Source organism: Hyla sarda, chromosome 9 (assembly GCF_029499605.1).
Source record: "Hyla sarda isolate aHylSar1 chromosome 9, aHylSar1.hap1, whole genome shotgun sequence".
Lineage (NCBI taxonomy): Eukaryota > Metazoa > Chordata > Amphibia > Anura > Hylidae > Hyla > Hyla sarda.
This window is the reverse complement of record NC_079197.1, coordinates 3,179,747-3,204,808: the sequence shown is the minus strand read 5'-3', so window position 1 is coordinate 3,204,808 and position 25,062 is coordinate 3,179,747. Positions and strand designations below refer to the sequence as shown.

Sequence of the window (25,062 nt, the reverse complement as noted above, 5' to 3'; positions counted from 1 at the left end):
TCAGTCTGGATCATCATCGATGCCAAAATGTGCATTAAATATCGAGAGGTGAGAGGGGTTGAGTAGGTAGAGCACGATACTCTACTTACCCTTCCCCAAGATGGTGATGAGGGCCTAGTGCCCATATACTACCAACCCCACATCCAGCCCCCATTCACCCCCCTGCTCCGAGGGCCACTTTCACCACCACCATACAGTACAGTGAAGGTGGCACTTGAGCACCGAGCGTCTGATGGTGGCAAATACGACCCCGCTTGACCCCTCCTGTACGGCTCATACTCTCGTGTTGCCAACCCAGATGCTGACCTGATCCTGTGCCGACTAACCACTCGCCTGTATATGACTATACCTGAATACTGACTCTCCTGTGTATGACCTGGACGGCTGACTACACCCATCTGCCGGACCCATTGGTGCTCTGCACTGGTATCTGGAGAGGGATAGAGGGTGAAGACCTAGGGGGTACTTGGACTCCGCTCCCAGGTGTGGCCCTAAGAGTCCTTACATGTCACCACTACAGGCGTCCCTGAGCCCCCGCCGGGCTTTGCTGTAGTCAGGAAGATCTTTTCAGAGTAAATAGGAGAGGACTTTTCTTGTGCCTTTTGGTCAGTGAACACATCAGAACCTTAGCGCCCACCGCCACCAGATGGTGCTGTAGGTCGTATGCGTCACTGGAGGGTTCTCTGTAACCCCTTCCTCTCTGGGTCTCTTCATCCAATCACTGCTGGCTGCTCTTTAACCCCTTCCTCTCTGGGTCTCCTCATCCAATCACTGCTGGCTGCTCTTTAACCCCTTCCTCTCTGGTCTCCTCATCCAATCACTGCAGGCTGCTCTGTAACCCCTTCCTCTCTGGGTCTCCTCATCCAATCACTGCAGGCTGCTCTGTAACCCCTTCCTCTCTGGGTCTCCTCATCCAATCACTGCAGGCTGCTCTGTAACCCCTTCCTCTCTGGTTTCCTCATCCAATCACTGCAGGCTGCTCTGTAACCCCTTCCTCTCTGGGTCTCTTCATCCAATCACTGCAGGCTGCTCTGTAACCCCTTCCTCTCTGGGTCTCCTCATCCAATCATTGCAGGCTGCTCTGTAACCCCTTCCTCTCTGGTTTCCTCATCCAATCACTGCAGGCTGCTCTGTAACCCCTTCCTCTCTGGGTCTCCTCATCCAATCATTGCAGGCTGCTCTGTAACCCCTTCCTCTCTGGGTCTCTTCATCCAATCACTGCAGGCTGCTCTGTAACCCCTTCCTCTCTGGGTCTCCTCATCCAATCATTGCAGGCTGCTCTGTAACCCCTTCCTCTCTGGTTTCCTCATCCAATCACTGCTGGCTGCTCTGTAACCCCTTCCTCTCTGGGTCTCCTCATCCAATCACTGCTGGCTGCTCTGTAACCCCTTCCTCTCTGGGTCTCTTCATCCAATCACTGCTGGCTGCTCTGTAACCCCTTCCTCTCTGTTTTCATGGTTCAGTCTGATAGGACAGGAGTGAGCACAGAGGAGTGCTAGTCCCGCCCTCACTTCCTGCGCTCCAGCTGGGACAAAGATGATGCTGCAGCCGGACAGGATTATGTTCTGGATTTTGGGGACCTCTAGTGGTCTTTTTTTTATAAGCCATAATTTCTATAAAAAGGAAATATGATTTTCTTATGAAGTATATTAAAAAGGTTAATGTTTTGCCAAGATGTAGAAAAGTTTTTGAATGTGACCGCGCCCATTTAGGGTTAGGGCTGCATGGCGACATGTTAGACAAACAAAATGTTTTTGCAACTTGTGTGCAACGTTATTACCGTTGTAATTTAGTGACTTGCGTTGTAGTAAATGGTAGTAAAGTCACTGATGGATCTTTTTGGCTGATGGTTGGGTTCACACAGCGTACAATTTGACGCGTAATTAACATTAAGCACAGATTATCCCAGAAAATGCAGCCGCAATACTAAAATATGTCACAACGTCACACCATTCACTAACATTACGGGTGATAGTCGCTATGCGGTACTGCTACCTTAATGTCATGTGACCAAAGTCTCCGTGTAGCCCTAGCCTAATGGGCAATCTGTCTTGATTCGATTTACATTGCTCTTTTTTGATAATTTTTTTGTTACCTCTTAAAAGAGTACTCCGGTGAAAATTAACACTTAACCCTCCACAGTATATGGACTAAGTATCTGATCGTGGGGGTCCGCACACTGCCCCCCCCCCCCGATCTCCAGGATGGGGCCCCGGTGCTCTTGATGATGGGTGGGTGTCGTCTACAGGGAGTTTGGGGGGGGGAGCCCAGTGGCCAGACCCCCTGCGATCAGCTACTTATCCCCTATGCTTATTTTCGCTGGAAATCTCCACATTGTCCACATTGGCCCTGATTTACTAAAGCCCAACCGACTATTTTTCTCGGTTCTAGCGCCTAAATTTTAGTCGCAACATCTGTGCGACTATTTCTGCGACCAAATTTGACGCTGCACAACCAACACTTTAGAAACCACTCGGAGTGTTTTTCTTCACTCTGAAATGGGCGTGTTTTATGCAAAAATGGGCGTGTTCCCGACAAAAAATACTCAGAGTACTTCCAAAATTACTCTAGAAAAAGTGTTAGTTTGCCGCACACGATGGGGTTTATTTACTAAGAGTGTTGTGTAGGTTTCTTTGTGGGTTTTGATTTCCCACGGTATTTACTAAGGTTTCCCTACATTTTGCTTTTTTTTTACACCTCCTCTGATCTGTCGGGTTTTCCTCGGCTCAAATCCACCACATTTTCTGTGGAAACCTTAGTAAATATGTTGGGATTTTTAATAACTTTAAACGCCCCTTTTGTCGGGACCACACCCACTTTATCAATTGACCACACCCCCTTCCCAGGTTTTCCTTGTAAAATGGAGTGTTTTGGTTTTTTTGGTCGCAAATTGCGACACAATTTGGGTGCAAAGCCAGACAAAAAAGAGTCTGGATCACGTTAGTAAATCAACCCCAATAACCGAAAGCCAAGAGGCCGAGTGAAATTCCAAAAATGGAGCGATTTGTAACAAGGGACTGTTCACCATTGTGTTTTGTGTGAAAGTAATTTGGTTTATAACCTGAAAACATTTTGTACAGTTAAACACTTTTATGAATAAAATATTGAAGGCTTTTGTGATAGTTTATGTTTATATATTTTTTTTCTTTTTATCACATTTGCAATATTAGGTTTAAATCAATTTAAAGGGGTACTCCGGTGAAAAACTTTTTTTTTTTTTTTTTAATCAACTGGTGCCAGAAAGTTAAACATATTTGTAAATTACTTCTATTAAAAAATCTTAATCCTTCCTGTACTTATTAGCTGCTGAATACTAGAAGAAATTATTTTCTTTTTGAAACACAGAGCTCTCTGCTGACATCATGAGCACAGTGCTCACTTCTGACATCTCTGTCCATTTTAGGAACTGTCCAGAGCAGCATATGTTTGCTATGGGGATTTCCTTTTATTCTGGACAGTTCCTAAAATGGACAGAGATGTCAGCAGAGAGCACTGTGTTCATGATGTCAGCAGAGAGCTCTGTGTTTCAAACAGAATTTTTTTTTTCAAAAATTGGAGGTCCACATTTTAGAGACCAGTGGATTAGTTAAAGCTACAGGGCTGTCTAGAGGGCATGCTGGGACTTGTGGTCATGCAATCGGCATCTATTCGGTATTAATGGTCTGTAATGGTCCCTAATATAAAACTAACACATTTTATTAAAAGAAAAGGAACAAAGCAAGGCCAGAATAGCAATGTTGTGCACACCCTGCGTTTTCTAGTGCAGGAAATTCTGAAGTGCGATGTTGTGTCTGCCCTGCTGGGAGTTGTAGTTTAGTATTGTTTCAAATCATGTTGCTATGCAGCTTGTGTCCGCCAGGTGTCGCCGCAGCTCCTTTTAGCGCTCAGTCCTCATAGAGAAGCTGTCAGGCTCCGCCCCCTTTCGGATCTTAAACCGTTATACAGCGGGGTCCGCGCTCCCGAGCTGTCAAATCTGGCCCCGCCCCCAGGCATAGATTATCTCTGGGGGGTGGAGCCTGTTGTCACAGAGGCAAATCAGTGGGTAACGCCCCCTGGCCGTCCTAGCGCAGAGTGAGTGTGGGCGGAGCCTGGTATTGCAGCGCACAGGCTGCAGGCTCCGCCCCGTTCTCTGTCTGAGGGTGCGCGCTCCCGCGGATCCTCCCGCAACTGGCCGCGCGCCCGCTCCGCCGCTCGTCAAGGGTGGGGGGACGCCCGAAGATTCACCCGACACCCGGCACAGCACCCGGAGAGGAGCCGCCCGGGCATCCTCAGGGACACGCCTCCCCGGAGACAGCCCGTTATCCTGCGGCACTGAGCGGGCGACTGTCCCCGCCGCCCCCGGGACACCATGAGCTGGGGCACCGAGCTGTGGGTGAGTCACCACATATATATATATATACATGTCTACTGCCCTATATATACACCCTGTATACTGCCCTATATATACCCTGTATACTGCCCTATATATATATACCCTGTATACTGCCCTATATATATACCCTGTATACTGCCCTATATATATATATATACCCTGTCTGCTGCCCTATATATATATATATACCCTGTATACTGCCCTATATATACCCTGTATACTGCCCTATATATACCCTGTATACTGCCCTATATACACCCTGTATACTGCCCTATATATACCCTGTATACTGCCCTATATATACCCTGTATACTGCCCTATATACACCCTGTATACTGCCCTATATATACCCTGTATACTGCCCTATATACACCCTGTATACTGCCCTATATATACCATGAGCTGGGGCACCGAGCTGTGGGTGAGTCACCACATATATATATATATACATGTCTACTGCCCTATATATACACCCTGTATACTGCCCTATATATACCCTGTATACTGCCCTATATATATATATACCCTGTCTGCTGCCCTATATATATACCCTGTATACTGCCCTATATATATATACCCTGTCTGCTGCCCTATATATATACCCTGTATACTGCCCTATATATACCATGAGCTGGGGCACCGAGCTGTGGGTGAGTCACCACATATATATATATATACATGTCTACTGCCCTATATATATACCCTGTATACTGCCCTATATATACCCTGTATACTGCCCTATATACACCCTGTATACTGCCCTATATATACACCCTGTATACTGCCCTATATACACCCTGTATACTGCCCTATATATACACCCTGTATACTGCCCTATATATACCCTGTATACTGCCCTATATATACCCTGTATATACCATGAGCTGGGGCACCGAGCTGTGGGTGAGTCACCACATATATATATATATATATATATATATATATATATATATACATGTCTGCTGCCCTATATATACACCCTGTATACTGCCCTATATATATACCCTGTATACTGCCCTATATATACCCTGTATAATGCCCTATATATATACCCTGTATACTGCCCTATATATATATACCCTGTATACTGCCCTATATATACCCTGTATACTGCCCTATATATATACCCTGTATACTGCCCTATATATATACCCTGTATACTGCCCTATATATATACCCTGTATACTGCCCTATATATACACCCTGTATACTGCCCTATATATTTACCCTGTATACTGCCCTATATACACCCTGTATACTGCCCTGTATATACACCCTGTATACTGCCCTGTATATACACCCTGTATACTGCCCTGTATATACCATGTATACTGCCCTGTATATACCATGAGCTGGGGCACCGAGCTGTGGGTGAGTCACCACATATATATATACATGTCTGCTGCCCTATATATACACCCTGTATACTGCCCTATATATATACCCTGTATACTGCCCTATATACTCCCTGTATACTGCCCTATATACTCCCTATATACTGCCCTATATATACACCCTATATACTGCCCTATATATACCCTGTATACTGCCCTATATATACCCTGTATACTGCCCTATACACTCCCTGTATACTGCCCTATATACACCATGAGCTGGGGCACTGAGCTGTGGGTGAGTCACCACATATATATACACATGTCTGCTGCCCTATATATATACCCTGTATACTGCCCTGTATATACCCTGTATACTGCCCTATATACTCCCTGTATACTGCCCTATATATACACCCTGTATACTGCCCTATATATTCCCTGTATACTGCCCTATATACTCCCTGTATACTGCCCTATATACTCCCTGTATAATGCCCTATATATACCCTGTATACTGCCCTATATACACCATGAGCTGGGGCACCGAGCTGTGGGTGAGTCACCACATATATATACACGTCTACTGCCCTATATATACACCCTGTATACTGCCCTATATACCCTGTATACTGCCCTGTATATACCATATATATGTATATTGCCCTATATACTGTCCTGTATACTGCCCTATATATACCCTGTATACTGCCCTGTATATACCATATATATGTATATTGCCCTATATACTGTCCTTTATACTGCCCTATAGACTGTCCTGTATACTGCCCTATATATACCCTGTATACTGCCCTGTATATACCCTGTATACTGCCCTATATATATCCTGTATACTGCCCTGTATATACCCTGTATACTGCCCTATATATATCCTGTATACTGCCCTGTATATACTATTTATACATAGATATCTACCCCGGTATACTGCCCTATATATATATACCCTGTATACTGCCCTGTATATACCCTGTATACTGCCCTGTATATACCCTGTATACTGCCCTGTATATACCCTGTATACTGCCCTATATATATATACCCTGTATACTGCCCTGTATATACCATATATATGTATATACCCTGTATACTGCCCTATATACTGTCCTGTATACTGCCCTATATATACCCTGTATACTGCCCTGTATATATATCCTGTATACTGCCCTGTATATACTATTTATACATAGATATCTACCCCGGTATACTGCCCTATATACATATATCTATCCCGTATACTGCCCTGTATATACCATATATACATAGATATCTACCTCGGTATACTGCCCCATATACATATATCTACCCTGTATACTGCCCTATATACCCTGTATACTGCCCTGTATATACTGTATATACATAGATATCTACCCCGGTATACTGGCCCATATACATATATCTACCCCGTATACTGCACTATATACCCTGTATACTGCCCTGTATATACCATATATACAGCTCGTATATCTTTATATACAGGCCTGTATACCACTATATACTCCGCCATATTTGTGCTTTGTTTATATATACCAGATGTAACCATCGATACAGCCTTTATAATTATATCTACATGCAGGATATCACTATATACTCCTGTATACAGGCTGGTCTATATAGCCCGTATATCACAGTATATAGCCAACCCTGTATACTATATCCTGTGTACAGTGCCCTAATACAGAGGTTAGTGTTAGTCCTCCCCGTATACAGGGCCCAGTAAGGCCAGCTATACAGAATGTATATATAGAGCTGGAGGTCACATGACATGAGGGGCCCCCAGCAATGTATGTGTAATACACCCAATAAATACAATATATATATATATATATATATATATATATATATACTGCAAACACCCCTATATATACTGTATACACCCCTACATAATAATATATACACCCATATATATACTGTATACACCCAATAAATACAATATATATATATATAACTGCAAACACCCCTATATATACTGAGTACACCTCCTACATATTACTATATACATTTCATATATGTATACACCCTTATATATACTGTATACACCCCTACATAAAAATATATGCACCCCTATATATACTGTATACACCCCTACATAAAAATATATACACCCCTATATATACTGTATACACCCCTACATAATAATATATACACCCCTACATAATAATATATACACCCCTATATACACTGTATACACCCCTACATAATAATATATACATCCCTACATAATAATATATACACCCCTATATATACTGTATACACCCCTATATATTTATACTGTATACACCCCTACATAATAATATATACACCCTATATATAAATATATATGTGTATATATATATATATAAATACGGTATACACCCCTATATATATATATATATATATATATATAAATACTGTATACACCCCTATATAATAATATATACACCCCTATATACTGTATACACCCCTATATATACGGTATACACCCCTATATATATACTGTATACACCCCTACATAATAATATATACACCCCTATATATACTGTATACACCCCTACATAATAATATATACACCCCTATATATACTGTATACACTCCTACATAATAATATATACACCCCTATATATACTGTATACACCCCTATATATAAGGTATACACCCCTATATATACGGTATACACCCCTATATATATATATATACTGTATACACCCCTACATAATAATATATACACCCCTATATATACGGTATACACCCCTATATATATATATATACTGTATACACTCCTACATAATAATATATACACCCCTATATATACTGTATACACCCCTACGTAATAATATATACACCCCTATATATACTGTATACACCCCTACATAATAATATATACACCCCTATATATACTGTATACACCCCTATATATATAAGGTATACACCCGTATATATACTGTATACACCCCTACATAATAATATATACACCCCTATATATACTGTATACACCCCCACGTAATAATATATAAACCCTATATATAAATATATATACTGTATACACCCCCTATATACACTGTATACACCCCTACATAATATATACACCCCTATATATACTGTATTCACTCCTACATAATATATACACCCCTATATATATTGTATACACCCCTATATATACTGTATACACCCCTATGTAATAATATATAAACCCTATATATATATATATATATATATATATACACACACACACACACACACACACACTGTATACACCCCTATATACTGTATACACCCCTACGTAATAATATATAAACGACTATCTGTATACACATCTACGTAATAATATATAAATCACTATATATATATATATATATATATATATATATATATATATATATACACACACACTGCCTACACCCCTACATAATAATAAACCCCTATATATATATACTGTATACACCCCTATGTAATAATACATAAACCCCTATATATACTGTATACACCCCTACATAATATAAACCCATATATATATATACACTGTATACACCCCTATGTAATATATAAACCCCTATATATATACTGTATACACCCCTACGTAATAATATATACCCATATATATACACATACTATACACCCCTATATATACTGTATACACCATACGTAATAATATATACCCATATATATATATACACACACTATACACCCCTATATATACTGTATATACCCATACTTAATACTGTATACAACTATATATATATATATGTACTGTATACACCCCTATACAATACTGTATTCACCCCACTATATACAACCCTACCTAATAATATACGTACCCCTATATATATATATATATATCTCCACTGTATACATGCCTACATACTATATACAACACTATATATACACCCTACATAATACAATATATACAGCCCCTACCTACATATGTTAAGACTACAACTCCCAGCATGCCCTGACATCTGCAGACTGGGAGTAGTATCTGCACAGCTGGAGAGGCCATAGAGGAAGCGTCTGTCTGGACACTTTGTATCTAGTGCTGGGAGGGGATCTTTACTGTGTATCTACTGCTGGGAGGGGATCTTTACTGTGTATCTAGTGCTGGGAGGGGATCTTTACTGTGTATCTAGTGCTGGGAGGGGATCTTTACTGTGTATCTAGTGCTGGGAGGGGATCTTTACTGTGTATCTAGTGCTGGGAGGGGATCTTTACTGTGTATCTAGTGCTGGGAGGGGATCTTTACTGTGTATCTAGTGCTGGGAGGGGATCTTTACTGTGTATCTAGTGCTGGGAGGGGATCTTTACTGTGTATCTAGTGCTGGGAGGGGATCTTTACTGTGTATATTGTGCTGGGAGGGGATCTTTACTGTGTATATTGTGCTGGGAGGGGAACTTTACTGTGTATCTAGTGCTGGGAGGGGATATTTACTGTGTATATTGTGCTGGGAGGGGATCTTTACTGTGTATCTAGTGCTGGGAGGGGATCTTTACTGTGTATCTAGTGCTGGGAGGGGATCATTTCTTTGTATCTAGTGCTGGGAGGGGATCTTTACTTTGTATCTAGTGCTGGGAGGGGATCTTTACTTTGTATCTAGTGCTGGGAGGGGATCTTTACTTTGTATCTAGTGCTGGGAGGGGATCTTTACTGTGTATCTAGTGCTGGGAGGGGATCTTTACTGTGTATCTAGTGCTGGGAGGGGATCTTTACTGTGTATATTGTGCTGGGAGGGGATCTTTACTTTGTATCTAGTGCTGGGAGGGGATCTTTACTTTGTATCTCTTGCTGGGAGGGGATCTTTACTTTGTATCTAGTGCTGGGAGGGGATCTTTACTTTGTATCTAGTGCTGGGAGGGGATCTTTACTTTGTATCTAGTGCTGGGAGGGGATCTTTACTGTGTATATTGTGCTGGGAGGGGATCTTTACTGTGTATATTGTGCTGGGAGGGGATCTTTACTTTGTATCTAGTGCTGGGAGGGGATCTTTACTGTGTATATTGTGCTGGGAGGGGATCTTTACTGTGTATATTGTGCTGGGAGGGGATCTTTACTGTGTATCTAGTGCTGGGAGGGGATCTTTACTTTGTATCTAGTGCTGGGAGGGGATCTTTACTTTGTATCTAGTGCTGGGAGGGGATCTTTACTTTGTATCTAGTGCTGGGAGGGGATCTCTACTTTGTATCTAGTTCTGGGAGGGGATCTTTACTGTGTATATTGTGCTGGGAGGGGATCTTTACTTTGTATCTAGTGCTGGGAGGGGATCTTTTCTGTGTATATTGTGCTGGGAGGGGATCTTTACTTTGTATCTAGTTCTGGGAGGGGATCTTTACTGTGTATATTGTGCTGGGAGGGGATCTTTACTGTGTATATTGTGCTGGGAGGGGATCTTTACTTTGTATCTAGTTCTGGGAGGGGATCTTTACTGTGTATATTGTGCTGGGAGGGGATCTTTACTTTGTATCTAGTGCTGGGAGGGGATCTTTACTTTGTATCTAGTGCTGGGAGGGGATCTTTACTGTGTATCTAGTGCTGGGAGGGGATCTTTACTTTGTATCTAGTGCTGGGAGGGGATCTTTACTTTGTATCTAGTGCTGGGAGGGGATCTTTACTTTGTATCTAGTGCTGGGAGGGGATCTTTACTGTGTATCTTTTAGACAATTTGCTATTTGATACAACGTATAATATACAGCAGAGTCATGAGGGCTCAGGGGGCTGGTGCCCATTTTCATTGTCCCCTTGGAGACTAGATGGGGGCAGCGTCTCTCTTCACTGACTCATGGGGGATTCCCCTTTATTCTTTATAGTCATATTCTTAGGGCCCCAATTAATTTCATGATTTTACAGTTTATTTCCTTTTGCTTTTAATGTAACTTTTTGATGTAAAGTCTTTTACTCCAGTCACATCCAGAGCTGCATTCCCATTTCTGCATTTACTCTCTTTGATCCAGTGGTTTCCTTCTAGTTTAGGGTCTTTTCAGAGTTGTCGGAAGATAAGACATAAGAGAACAGCAGAATAGTGACTGAATGATAAGACCTGATGTAACAGCAGAATAGTGAGTGTACCTCTGGAGGATAAGACCTAGAGTTCAGCAGAATAGTGAGTGCACCTCTGGAGGATAAGACCTAGAGTGCAGCAGAATAGTGAGTGCAGCTCTGGAGGTGACTGCAGGAAATGACCTAATGTAACAGCAGAATAGTGAGTGCAGCTCTGGAGGTGACTGGAAGATCAGACCTGGAGTGCAGCAGAATAGTGAGTGCAGCTCTGGAGGTGACTGGAGTGTATCAGAATAGTGAGTGCAGCTCTGGAGGTGACTGGAGGATAAGACCTGGAGTGCAGCAGAATAGTGAGTGCAGCTTTGGAGGAGACTGGAGGATAAGACCTTGAGTGCAGCAGAATAGTGAGTGCAGCTCTGGAGGTGACTGGAGTGTAGCAGAATAGTGAGTGCAGCTCTGGAGGTGACTGGAGGATAAGACCAGGAGTGCAGCAGAATAGTGAGTGCTGCTCTGGAGGTTACTGGAGGATAAGACCTGGAGTGCAGCAGAATAGTGAGTGCAGCTCTGGAGGTGACTGGAGGATAAGACCTGGAGTGCAGCAGAATAGTGAGTGCAGCTCTGGAGGTGACTGGAGGATAAGACCTGGAGTGCAGCAGAATAGTGAGTGCAGCTTTGGAGGAGACGAGGATAAGACCTGGAGTGCAGCAGAATAGTGAGTGCAGCTCTGGAGGTGACTGGAGTGTATCAGAATAGTGAGTGCAGCTCTGGAGGTGACTGGAGGATAAGACCTGGAGTGCAGCAGAATAGTGAGTGCAGCTTTGGAGGAGACGAGGATAAGACCTGGAGTGCAGCAGAATAGTGAGTGCAGCTCTGGAGGATAAGACCAGGAGTGAGCGTCCCTGGAGATGATCTGCAGGCAGATATTATCCACTGAACAATGTAACTGTGCTGGGATTCCTGCGTTTGTCATGTTACAGTCGTGCTGAGGCTGCGCGGCCGGGCCTGTCCGGATGGGTTCGGTTTGTTTGATTTTACTTGTTTACAGCTGTCTCCAAATAATGGCTGCCAGCCAGAAGAGTCATAGTGTGGATAAAATAATACCCATCCCTTTAAGAGATTTAAAGGGGGTGATCGCTGCTGAATAGTGGGACCCCCAGTCTGTGACCCCCATATTCTTTGCTACATTTTCTTGGTGCTCCCCTTTTATTACATTGTGGGTGCCCCCTGTTGGTGGAGCAGGTTGGGGTGCAGCACCTTGAGGCGTCCTGCTCTGTGCGCTGGAGACTTGCACAAGGACGTGTGGTAATTATGGCCGCACAGCGCTGCCTCCTCCTGTGCAGGCGCCTCTGCTGCTCTCCCCATGATGCTGCCAGTAACACATCACATCGCTCTACTGTCTGCTGGAGCAGTCGTCTTCTCTGCCCGGGATCAGCAGCGTCTCTGACCCCTGGGATGACAAGTCTACGTGGAAGCTGTGACGCTGGTTATTTGTGCCGTCACCCAACTTTTCCAGAAACCGATATAACCGACTAAGTAGATCCATTTGCAAGTCGCCTTTGCCCTGAGGTTCCTGATAACAGGGAGCAGTAGATTGCATTCACTTACCTGCAGTAAATCTCTATCTCAGTGTTACCCAACCAGGGTGCCTCCAGCTGTTGCAAAACTACAACTCCCAGCATGCCCGGACAGCCAAAGGCTGTCCGGGTATGCTGGGAGTTGTAGTTTTGCAACAGCTGGAGGCACCCTGGTCGGGTAACACTGCTCCTTCTGCTCTGACATGGCTGATAACAGAGAACAATACTCTGTGCCCCCTGTCCAGCACTACCTGAGCATTATTATGAAAGTAGCCTCTGAATTACCCATAATGCACCTCTTATTGGGTGACCGGCATCGGACTACAACTCCCAGCATGCCCTGGCTGCACACGACTGTCAGGACATGATATGGGGCTGTAGTGTAATAGCAGCTGGAGAGCCACAGGTTGGGGGACACTGTTCTGATATGTATGGGAGGCTTTGGGCATGCTGGGAGTTGTGGTTGTGCAGCAGCTGTAGAGCCGTCCGTTGCTGATCACTTCCTGTATAACCGATCCCGCGGTCTCCTCAGTAACAAATCCGTATACGTCGCTTTGGGCGCTCGTTTCCAGTCACGTGATGTTTGTTTTCTCCATTTCTGCCTAAAGCTGAAGTAAGAGCTCTGCTGCATTGTGGGAGAGGGCAGTATGCAACCAGTGCTGAGCGGGGAGGTCACATGACTGACAGACTGGGGTTTAGTCCCGCCCATGCGGAGTCTTAAGTACTTTTCATAGTAGCTCTGGATGTGATTGGAGGAAAAAACGATATTTACGTATTTAATAACTGAGATGTTAAAGTGGAGCCCTGCTGTGATGATGTCTGACGCTCCGCCCCCCATCACCACCGCTCCCCCATCTAGTGTTTCCCAACCAGGGTTCCTCCGGCTGTTGCAAAACAGCCTTTGGCTGTCTGGACATGCTGGGACTTGTAGTTTTGCAACAGCTGGAGGCACCCTGGTTGGAAAAACACTGATCTACACTGTAGCTCTCATTATAGTCATTGTAGGAATCGGAGCAGAATGGGAATTGATGCTCCCAATTGATGCTGCTGCCTATATTGGGGGGTCCTGGGGGGGCACAAGGCTCATATCCCACTGCCCCTCTGTGTGTGTGTATATATACGGTATATATATATATATATATATATATATATATATATATATATATATATATATCCTATAGATAATACACAGGGTCAGGATCTGTTTCCTCTGATTAAAGAATAATCCGGGGGGCCGCCGCACCGTGTACTTAATACCCCCAACCATCTGCCGCACATCATGTGGAGCGCAACCAAATATTATATCCCCCCCAGTATTACACCCAGCAGGCTCAGTATGAGTGCAGTATAATATGTTTGTGAGCCCTGTATATAGTATTATTACCCTCCATCCTCTATTACTCACACACTGTATATAGTATTATTACCCTCCATCCTCTATTACTCACACACTGTATATAATATTATTACCCTCATCCTCTATTACTCACACACTGTATATAGTATTATTACCCTCCATCCTCTATTACTCACACACTGTATATAGTATTATTACCCTCCATCCTCTATTACTCACACACTGTATATAGTATTTTACCCTCATCCTCTATTACTCACACTGTATATAGTATTATTACCCTCCATCCTCTATTACTCACACACTGTATATAGTATTATTACCCTCCACCCTCCATCCTCTATTACTCACACTGTATATAGTATTATTACCCTCCACCCTCCATCCTCTATTACTCACACTGTATATAATATTATTACCCTCCATCCTCTATTACTCAAACACTTTTTATATAAAATTATTACCCTCCATCCTCTATTACTCACACACTGTATATAGTATTATTACCCTCCATCCTCTATTACTCACACACTGTAATATTATTATCCTCTATTACTCACACTGTATATAATATTATTACCCTCCATCCTCTATTACTCACACACTGTATATAGTATTATTACCCTCCATCCTCTATTACTCACACACTGTATATAGTATTATTACCCTCCATCCTCTATTACTCACACTGTATATAATATTATTACCCTCCATCCTCTATTACTCACACACTGTATATAATATTATTACCCTCCATCCTCTATTACTTACACACTGTATATAGTATTATTACCCTTTATCCTCTATTACTCACACACTGTATATAGTATTATTACCCTCATCCTCTATTACTCACACACTGTATATAGTATTATTACCCTCCATCCTCTATTACTCACACACTGTATATAATATTATTACCCTTTATCCTCTATTACTCACACACTGTATATAATATTATTACCCACCATCCTCTATTACTCACACACTGTATATAATATTATTACCCGCCATCCTCTATTACTCACACACTGTATATAGTATTATTACCCTCCATCCTCTATTACTCACACACTGTATATAATATTATTACCCTTTATCCTCTATTACTCACACACTGTATATAATATTATTATCCTCTATTACTCACACTGTATATAATATTATTACCCTCCATCCTCTATTACTCACACACTGTATATAATATTATTACCCTCCATCCTCTATTACTCACACACTGTATATAATATTATTACCCTCCATCCTCTATTACTCACACACTGTATATAATATTATTACCCTCCATCCTCTATTACTTACACACTGTATATAGTATTATTACCCTTTATCCTCTATTACTCACACACTGTATATAGTATTATTACCCTCATCCTCTATTACTCACACACTGTATATAGTATTATTACCCTCCATCCTCTATTACTCACACACTGTATATAGTATTATTACCCTCCATCCTCTATTACTCACACACTGTATATAATATTATTACCCTCCATCCTCTATTACTCACACACTGTATATAATATTATTACCCTCCATCCTCTATTACTCACACACTGTATATAATATTATTACCCTCCATCCTCTATTACTTACACACTGTATATAGTATTATTACCCTTTATCCTCTATTACTCACACACTGTATATAGTATTATTACCCTCATCCTCTATTACTCACACACTGTATATAGTATTATTACCCTCCATCCTCTATTACTCACACACTGTATATAATATTATTACCCTTTATCCTCTATTACTCACACACTGTATATAATATTATTACCCACCATCCTCTATTACTCACACACTGTATATAATATTATTACCCGCCATCCTCTATTACTCACACACTGTATATAGTATTATTACCCTCCATCCTCTATTACTCACACACTGTATATAATATTATTACCCTTTATCCTCTATTACTCACACACTGTATATAATATTATTATCCTCTATTACTCACACTGTATATAATATTATTACCCTCCATCCTCTATTACTCACACACTGTATATAATATTATTACCCTCCATCCTCTATTACTCACACACTGTATATAATATTATTACCCTCCATCCTCTATTACTCACACACTGTATATAATATTATTACCCTCCATCCTCTATTACTTACACACTGTATATAGTATTATTACCCTTTATCCTCTATTACTCACACACTGTATATAGTATTATTACCCTCATCCTCTATTACTCACACACTGTATATAGTATTATTACCCTCCATCCTCTATTACTCACACACTGTATATAGTATTATTACCCTCCATCCTCTATTACTCACACACTGTATATAATATTATTACCCTTTATCCTCTATTACTCACACACTGTATATAATATTATTACCCACCATCCTCTATTACTCACACACTGTATATAATATTATTACCCTCCATCCTCTATTACTCACACACTGTATATAATATTATTACCCTCCATCCTCTATTACTCACACACTGTATATAATATTATTACCCTCCATCCTCTATTACTCACACACTGTATATAAAATTATTATCCTCTATTACTCACACTGTATATAATATTATTACCCTCCATCCTCTATTACTCACACACTGTATATAGTATTATTACCCTCCATCCTCTATTACTCACACACTGTATATAATATTATTACCCTCATCCTCTATTACTCACACACTGTATATAGTATTATTACCCTCCATCCTCTATTACTCACACACTGTATATAGTATTATTACCCTCCATCCTCTATTACTCACACACTGTATATAGTATTATTACCCTCCATCCTCTATTACTCACACACTGTATATAGTATTTTACCCTCATCCTCTATTACTCACACTGTATATAGTATTATTACCCTCCATCCTCTATTACTCACACACTGTATATAGTATTATTACCCTCCACCCTCCATCCTCTATTACTCACACTGTATATAGTATTATTACCCTCCATCCTCTATTACTCAAACACTTTTTATATAAAATTATTACCCTCCATCCTCTATTACTCACACACTGTATATAGTATTATTACCCTCCATCCTCTATTACTCACACACTGTAATATTATTATCCTCTATTACTCACACTGTATATAATATTATTACCCTCCATCCTCTATTACTCACACACTGTATATAGTATTATTACCCTCCATCCTCTATTACTCACACACTGTATATAGTATTATTACCCTCCATCCTCTATTACTCACACTGTATATAATATTATTACCCTCCATCCTCTATTACTCACACACTGTATATAATATTATTACCCTCCATCCTCTATTACTCACACACTGTATATAATATTATTACCCTCCATCCTCTATTACTTACACACTGTATATAGTATTATTACCCTTTATCCTCTATTACTCACACACTGTATATAGTATTATTACCCTCATCCTCTATTACTCACACACTGTATATAGTATTATTACCCTCCATCCTCTATTACTCACACACTGTATATAATATTATTACCCTTTATCCTCTATTACTCACACACTGTATATAATATTATTACCCACCATCCTCTATTACTCACACACTGTATATAATATTATTACCCGCCATCCTCTATTACTCACACTGTATATAGTATTATTACCCTCCATCCTCTATTACTCACACACTGTATATAATATTATTACCCTTTATCCTCTATTACTCACACACTGTATATAATATTATTATCCTCTATTACTCACACTGTATATAATATTATTACCCTCCATCCTCTATTACTCACACACTGTATATAATATTATTACCCTCCATCCTCTATTACTCACACACTGTATATAATATTATTACCCTCCATCCTCTATTACTCACACACTGTATATAATATTATTACCCTCCATCCTCTATTACTTACACACTGTATATAGTATTATTACCCTTTATCCTCTATTACTCACACACTGTATATAATATTATTACCCTCCATCCTCTATTACTCACACACTGTATATAATATTATTACCCTCCATCCTCTATTACTCACACACTGTATATAATATTATTATCCTCTATTACTCACACACTGTATATAATATTATTACCCTCCATCCTCTATTACTCACACACTGTATATAGTATTATTACCCTCCATCCTCTATTACTCACACACTGTATATAATATTATTACCCTCCATCCTCTATTACTCACACACTGTATATAATATTATTACCCGCCATCCTCTATTACTCACACACTGTATATAGTATTATTACCCTCCATCCTCTATTACTCACACACTGTATATAGTATTATTACCCTCATCCTCTATTACTCAAACACTTTTTATATAAAATTATTACCCTCCATCCTCTATTACTCACACACTGTATATAGTATTATTACCCTCCATCCTCTATTACTCACACACTGTATATAATATTATTACCCTCCATCCTCTATTACTCACACACTGTATATAGTATTATTACCCTCCATCCTCTATTACTCACACACTGTATATAATATTATTACCCTCCATCCTCTATTACTCACACACTGTATATAATATTATTACCCTCCATCCTCTATTACTCACACACTGTATATAGTATTATTACCCTCCATCCTCTATTACTCACAAACTGTATATAGTATTACCCTCCATCCTCTATTACTCACACACTGTATATAGTATTATTACCCTCCATCCTCTATTACTTACACACTGTATATAATATTATTACCCTCATCCTCTATTACTCACACACTGTATATAGTATTATTACCCTCATCCTCTATTACTCACACACTGTATATAGTATTATTACCCTCATCCTCTATTACTCACACACTGTATATAATATTATTACCCTCCATCCTCTATTACTCACACACTGTATATAATATTATTACCCTCCATCCTCTATTACTCACACACTGTATATAATATTATTACCCTCCATCCTCTATTACTTACACACTGTATATAATATTATTACCCTTTATCCTCTATTACTCACACACTGTATATAGTATTATTACCCTCCATCCTCTATTACTCACACACTGTATATAGTATTATTACCCTCATCCTCTATTACTCACACTGTATATAGTATTATTACCCTTTATCCTCTATTACTCACACACTGTATATAATATTATTACCCACCATCCTCTATTACTCACACACTGTATATAATATTATTACCCTCATCCTCTATTACTTACACACTGTATATAATATTATTACCCTTTATCCTCTATTACTCACACACTGTATATAGTATTATTACCCTCATCCTCTATTACTCACACACTGTATATAGTATTATTACCCTCATCCTCTATTACTCACACACTGTATATAATATTATTACCCTCATCCTCTATAACTTACACACTGTATATAATATTATTACCCTTTATCCTCTATTACTCACACACTGTATATAGTATTATTACCCCATCCTCAATTACTCACACACTGTATATAGTATTATTACCCTCCATCCTCTATTACTCACACACTGTATATAGTATTATTACCCTCATCCTCTATTACTCACACTGTATATAGTATTATTACCCTCCATCCTCTATTACTCACACACTGTATATAATATTATTACCCGCCATCCTCTATTACTCACACACTGTATATAATATTATTACCCGCCATCCTCTATTACTCACACACTGTATATAGTATTATTACCCTCCATCCTCTATTACTCACACACTGTATATAATATTATTACCCTTTATCCTCTATTACTCACACACTGTATATAATATTATTATCCTCTATTACTCACACTGTATATAATATTATTACCCTCCATCCTCTATTACTCACACACTGTATATAATATTATTACCCTCCATCCTCTATTACTCACACACTGTATATAATATTATTACCCTCCATCCTCTATTACTCACACACTGTATATAGTATTATTACCCTCATCCTCTATTACTCACACTGTATATAGTATTATTACCCTTTATCCTCTATTACTCACACACTGTATATAGTATTATTACCCTCCATCCTCTATTACTCACATACTGTATATAATATTATTACCCTCCATCCTCTATTACTCACACACTGTATATAATATTATTACCCTCCATCCTCTATTACTCACACACTGTATATAATATTATTACCCTTTATCCTCTATTACTCACACACTGTATATAATATTATTACCCTCCATCCTCTATTACTCACACACTGTATATAATATTATTACCCTCCATCCTCTATTACTTACACACTGTATATAGTATTATTACCCTTTATCCTCTATTACTCACACACTGTATATAGTATTATTACCCTCATCCTCTATTACTCACACACTGTATATAATATTATTACCCTCATCCTCTATTACTCACACACACTGTATATAGTATTATTACCCTCCATCCTCTTTTACTCACACACTGTATATAATATTATTACCCTCCATCCTCTATTACTTACACACTGTATATAGTATTATTACCCTTTATCCTCTATTACTCACACACTGTATATAGTATTATTACCCTCATCCTCTATTACTCACACACTGTATATAATATTATTACCCTCATCCTCTATTACTCACAAACTGTATATAGTATTATTACCCTCCATCCTCTTTTACTCACACACTGTATATAGTATTATTACCCTCCATCCTCTTTTACTCACACACTGTATATAGTATTATTACCCTCCATCCTCTTTTACTCACACACTGTATATAGTATTATTACCCTCCATCCTCTATTACTCACACACTGTATATAATATTATTACCCTCCATCCTCTATTACTCTCACACTGTATATAATATTATTACCCTCATCCTCTATTACTCACACACTGTATATAATATTATTATCCTCTATTACTCACACTGTATATAATATTATTACCCTCCATCCTCTATTACTCACACACTGTATATAGTATTATTACCCTCCATCCTCTATTACTCACACACTGTATATAGTATTATTACCCTCCATCCTCTATTACTCACACACTGTATATAGTATTATTACCCTCATCCTCTATTACTCACACACTGTATATAATATTATTACCCTCATCCTCTATTACTCACACACTGTATATAATATTATTACCCTCCATCCTCTATTACTCACACTGTATATAGTATTACCCTCCATCCTCTATTACTCACACACTGTATATAGTATTATTACCCTTTATCCTCTATTACTCACACACTGTATATAGTATTATTACCCTCATCCTCTATTACTCACACACTGTATATAGTATTATTACCCTCCATCCTCTATTACTCACACTGTATATAATATTATTACCCTCTATCCTCTATTACTCACACACTGTATATAATATTATTACCCTCATCCTCTATTACTCACACACTGTATATAATCTTATTACCCTCCTTCCTCTATTACTCACACACTGTATATAATATTATTACCCTCCATCCTCTATTACTCACACACTGTATATAATATTATTACCCTCATCCTCTATTACTCACACACTGTATATAGTATTACCCTCCATCCTCTATTACTCACACAATGTATATAATATTATTACCCTCCATCATCTATTACTCACACACTGTATATAATATTATTACCCTCATCCTCTATTACTCACACTGTATATAGTATTATTACCCTCCATCCTCTATTACTCACACACTGTATATAGTATTATTACCCTCCATCCTCTATTACTCACACACTGTATATATTATTACCCTCATCCTCTATTACTCACAATGTATATAATATTATTACCCTCCATCCTCTATTACTCACACACAGTATATAGTATTATTACCCTCATCCTCTATTACTCACACACTGTATATAATATTATTACCCTCATCCTCTATTACTCACACACTGTATATAATATTATTACCCTCATCCTCTATTACTCACACACTGTATATAATATTATTACCCTCCATTCTCTTTTACTCGGTCACTGTATATTATGTGCTTTCGGGTCTTGGGGGTGCAGGTTGTGTGCGGGTCTTGGGGTGCAGGTTGTGTGCGGGTCTTGGGGTGCAGGTTGGGTGCGGGTCTTGGGGTGCAGGTTGGGTGCGGGTCTTGGGGGTGCAGGTTGTGTGCGGGTCTTGGGGTGCAGGTTGTGTGCGGGTCTTGGGGTGCAGGTTGTGTGCGGGTCTTGGGGTGCAGGTTGTGTGCGGGTCTTGGGGTGCAGGTTGTGTGGGGGTCTTGGGGTGCAGGTTGTGTGGGGGTCTTGGGGTGCAGGTTGTGTGGGGGTCTTGGGGTGCAGGTTGTGTGCGGGTCTTCGGGGTGCAGGTTGGGTGCGGGTCTTGGGGGTGCAGGTTGGGTGCGGGTCTTGGGGGTGCAGGTTGGGTGCGGGTCTTGGGGTGCAGGTTGGGTGCAGGTTGGGTTCGGGTCTTGGGGTTCCGTCTTAATGGTCAATATCATGCCGGTCTCTGACCCCTCGTCTCCCCGTGCGTCTTTCAGCCTTCATCATCCTCACCCGTCATTGGTTGATCTTCTAATTAACAAATATTCAAGTCAATGATGGGTTGTTAGGAGATGAACATGCACCGATTGTTTCGGAGGGATTAACCTTGTGGTTTGGAGCCTCCAGTCACTGTGACAACCGTCCGTATCCTGTACACAGCACCGCTGCTCTCACCAGGTTCTGGGCCCCATCACTACCTCATAAAGGTTCCTGGTGACCCCACAGGGGCAGCATCTGTCCTCGGGGGCTCTGCAGAACCTCCTGTCCTGGTGAGGACCTAGGGATCTGAGCTCACTGGTTCATGTATAGAATGACAGATCTGCTGTATAGACTGACACCGCAGGGGAGAGATGTAGGAGGTTTATATCCTATATATGTAGTGTATGTGTAGTATGTACACTGCTCAAAAACATAAAGGGAGCACTCAAACCACACAATGTAACTCCAAGTCACTGACACTTGTGTGAGATCCCACTGTCCACTCAGGAAGAACACTGATTGACAATCAATTTCACATGGAACAGACAACATGTGGAAATTATAGGAAATTAGCAAGACACCCCCAATAAAGGAGTGGTTCTGCAGGTTGTGACCACAGACCACTTCTCTGTTCCTATGCTTCCTGGCTGATGTTTTGGTCACTTTTGAATGCTGGCGGTGCTTTCACTCTAGTGGTAGCATGAGACGGAGTCTATAACCTACACAAGTGGCTCAGGTAGTGCAGCTCATCCAGGATGGCACATCAATGCGAGCTGTGGCAAGAAGGTTTGCTGTGTCTGTCAGCGTAGTGTCCAGAGCATGGAGGCGCTACCAGGAGACAGGCCAGTACATCAGGAGACGTGGAGGAGGCCGTAGGAGGGCAACAACCCAGCAGCAGGACCACTACCTCCGCCTTTGTGCAAGGAGGAGCAGGAGGAGCACTGCCAGAGCCCTGCAAAATGACCTCCAGCAGGCCACAAATGTGCATGTGTCCACTCATACGGTCAGAAACAGACTCCATGAGGGTGGTATGAGGGCCCGACATCAACAATTGGGGGTTGTGCTTACAGCCCAACACCGTGCAGAACATTTAACATTTGTCAGAGAACACCAAGATTGGCAAATTCACCACTGGCACCCTGTGCTCTTCACAGATGAAAGCAGGTTCACACTGAGCACATGTGACAGACGTGACAGAGTCTGGAGACGCCGTGGAGAACGTTCTGCTGCCTGCAACATCCTCCAGCATGACCAGTTTGGCGGTGGGTCAGTAATGGTGTGGGGGGGCATTTCTTTGGGGGACCGCACAGCCCTCCATGTGCTTGACAGAGGTAGCCTGACTGCCATTAGGTACCAAGATCCTCAGACCCCTTGTGAGACCATATGCTGGTGCGGTTGGCCCTGGGTTCCTCCTAATACAAGACAATGCTAGACCTCATGTGGCTGGAGTGTGTCAGCAGTTCCTACAGGAGGAAGGCATTGATGCTATGGACTGGCCGCCCGTTCCCCTGAATCCGATTGAGCACATCTGGGACGTCTCGCTCCATCCACCACAGACTGTCCAGGAGTTGGCGGATGCTTTAGTCCAGGTCTGGGAGGACATCCCTCAGGAGACCATCCTCCACCTCATCAGGATCATGCCCAGGCATTGTAGGGAGGTCATACGGGCATGTGGAGGCCACACACACTACTGAGCCTCATTGGGACTTGTATTAAGGACATTACATAAAGTTGGATCAGCCTGTAGGGAGGTTTTTCACTGTGATTTTGAGGGTGACTCCATATCCAGACCTCCATGGGTTAATGATTTCCATTGATTATTTTTGTGTAATTTTGTTGTCACATTCAACTATGTAAAGAGGAAAGGATTTCATACGATTAGTTCATTCATTCAGATCTACGATGTGTTAT

At 40.8% G+C, this 25,062-nt stretch overlaps 1 protein-coding gene across 9 annotated transcripts in view; it reads left to right on the top strand.

Moving 5' to 3' along the window:
- Positions 1-4,007: 4,007 nt before the first annotated feature.
- The window catches only part of FNBP1 (formin binding protein 1), a 126,450-nt gene continuing 105,395 nt past the window's right edge, over positions 4,008-25,062 (top strand). The window contains exon 1 of one of the 9 annotated variants that reach the window (XM_056537857.1): positions 4,008-4,372. In XM_056537857.1, coding sequence (XP_056393832.1) covers positions 4,349-4,372 — 24 coding nt within the window. In that variant the 5' untranslated portion in view covers positions 4,008-4,348. The remainder of the gene's footprint in view (positions 4,373-25,062) is intronic. The other 8 variants (XM_056537855.1, XM_056537861.1, XM_056537856.1 and 5 more) reach the window with 8 other exon arrangements.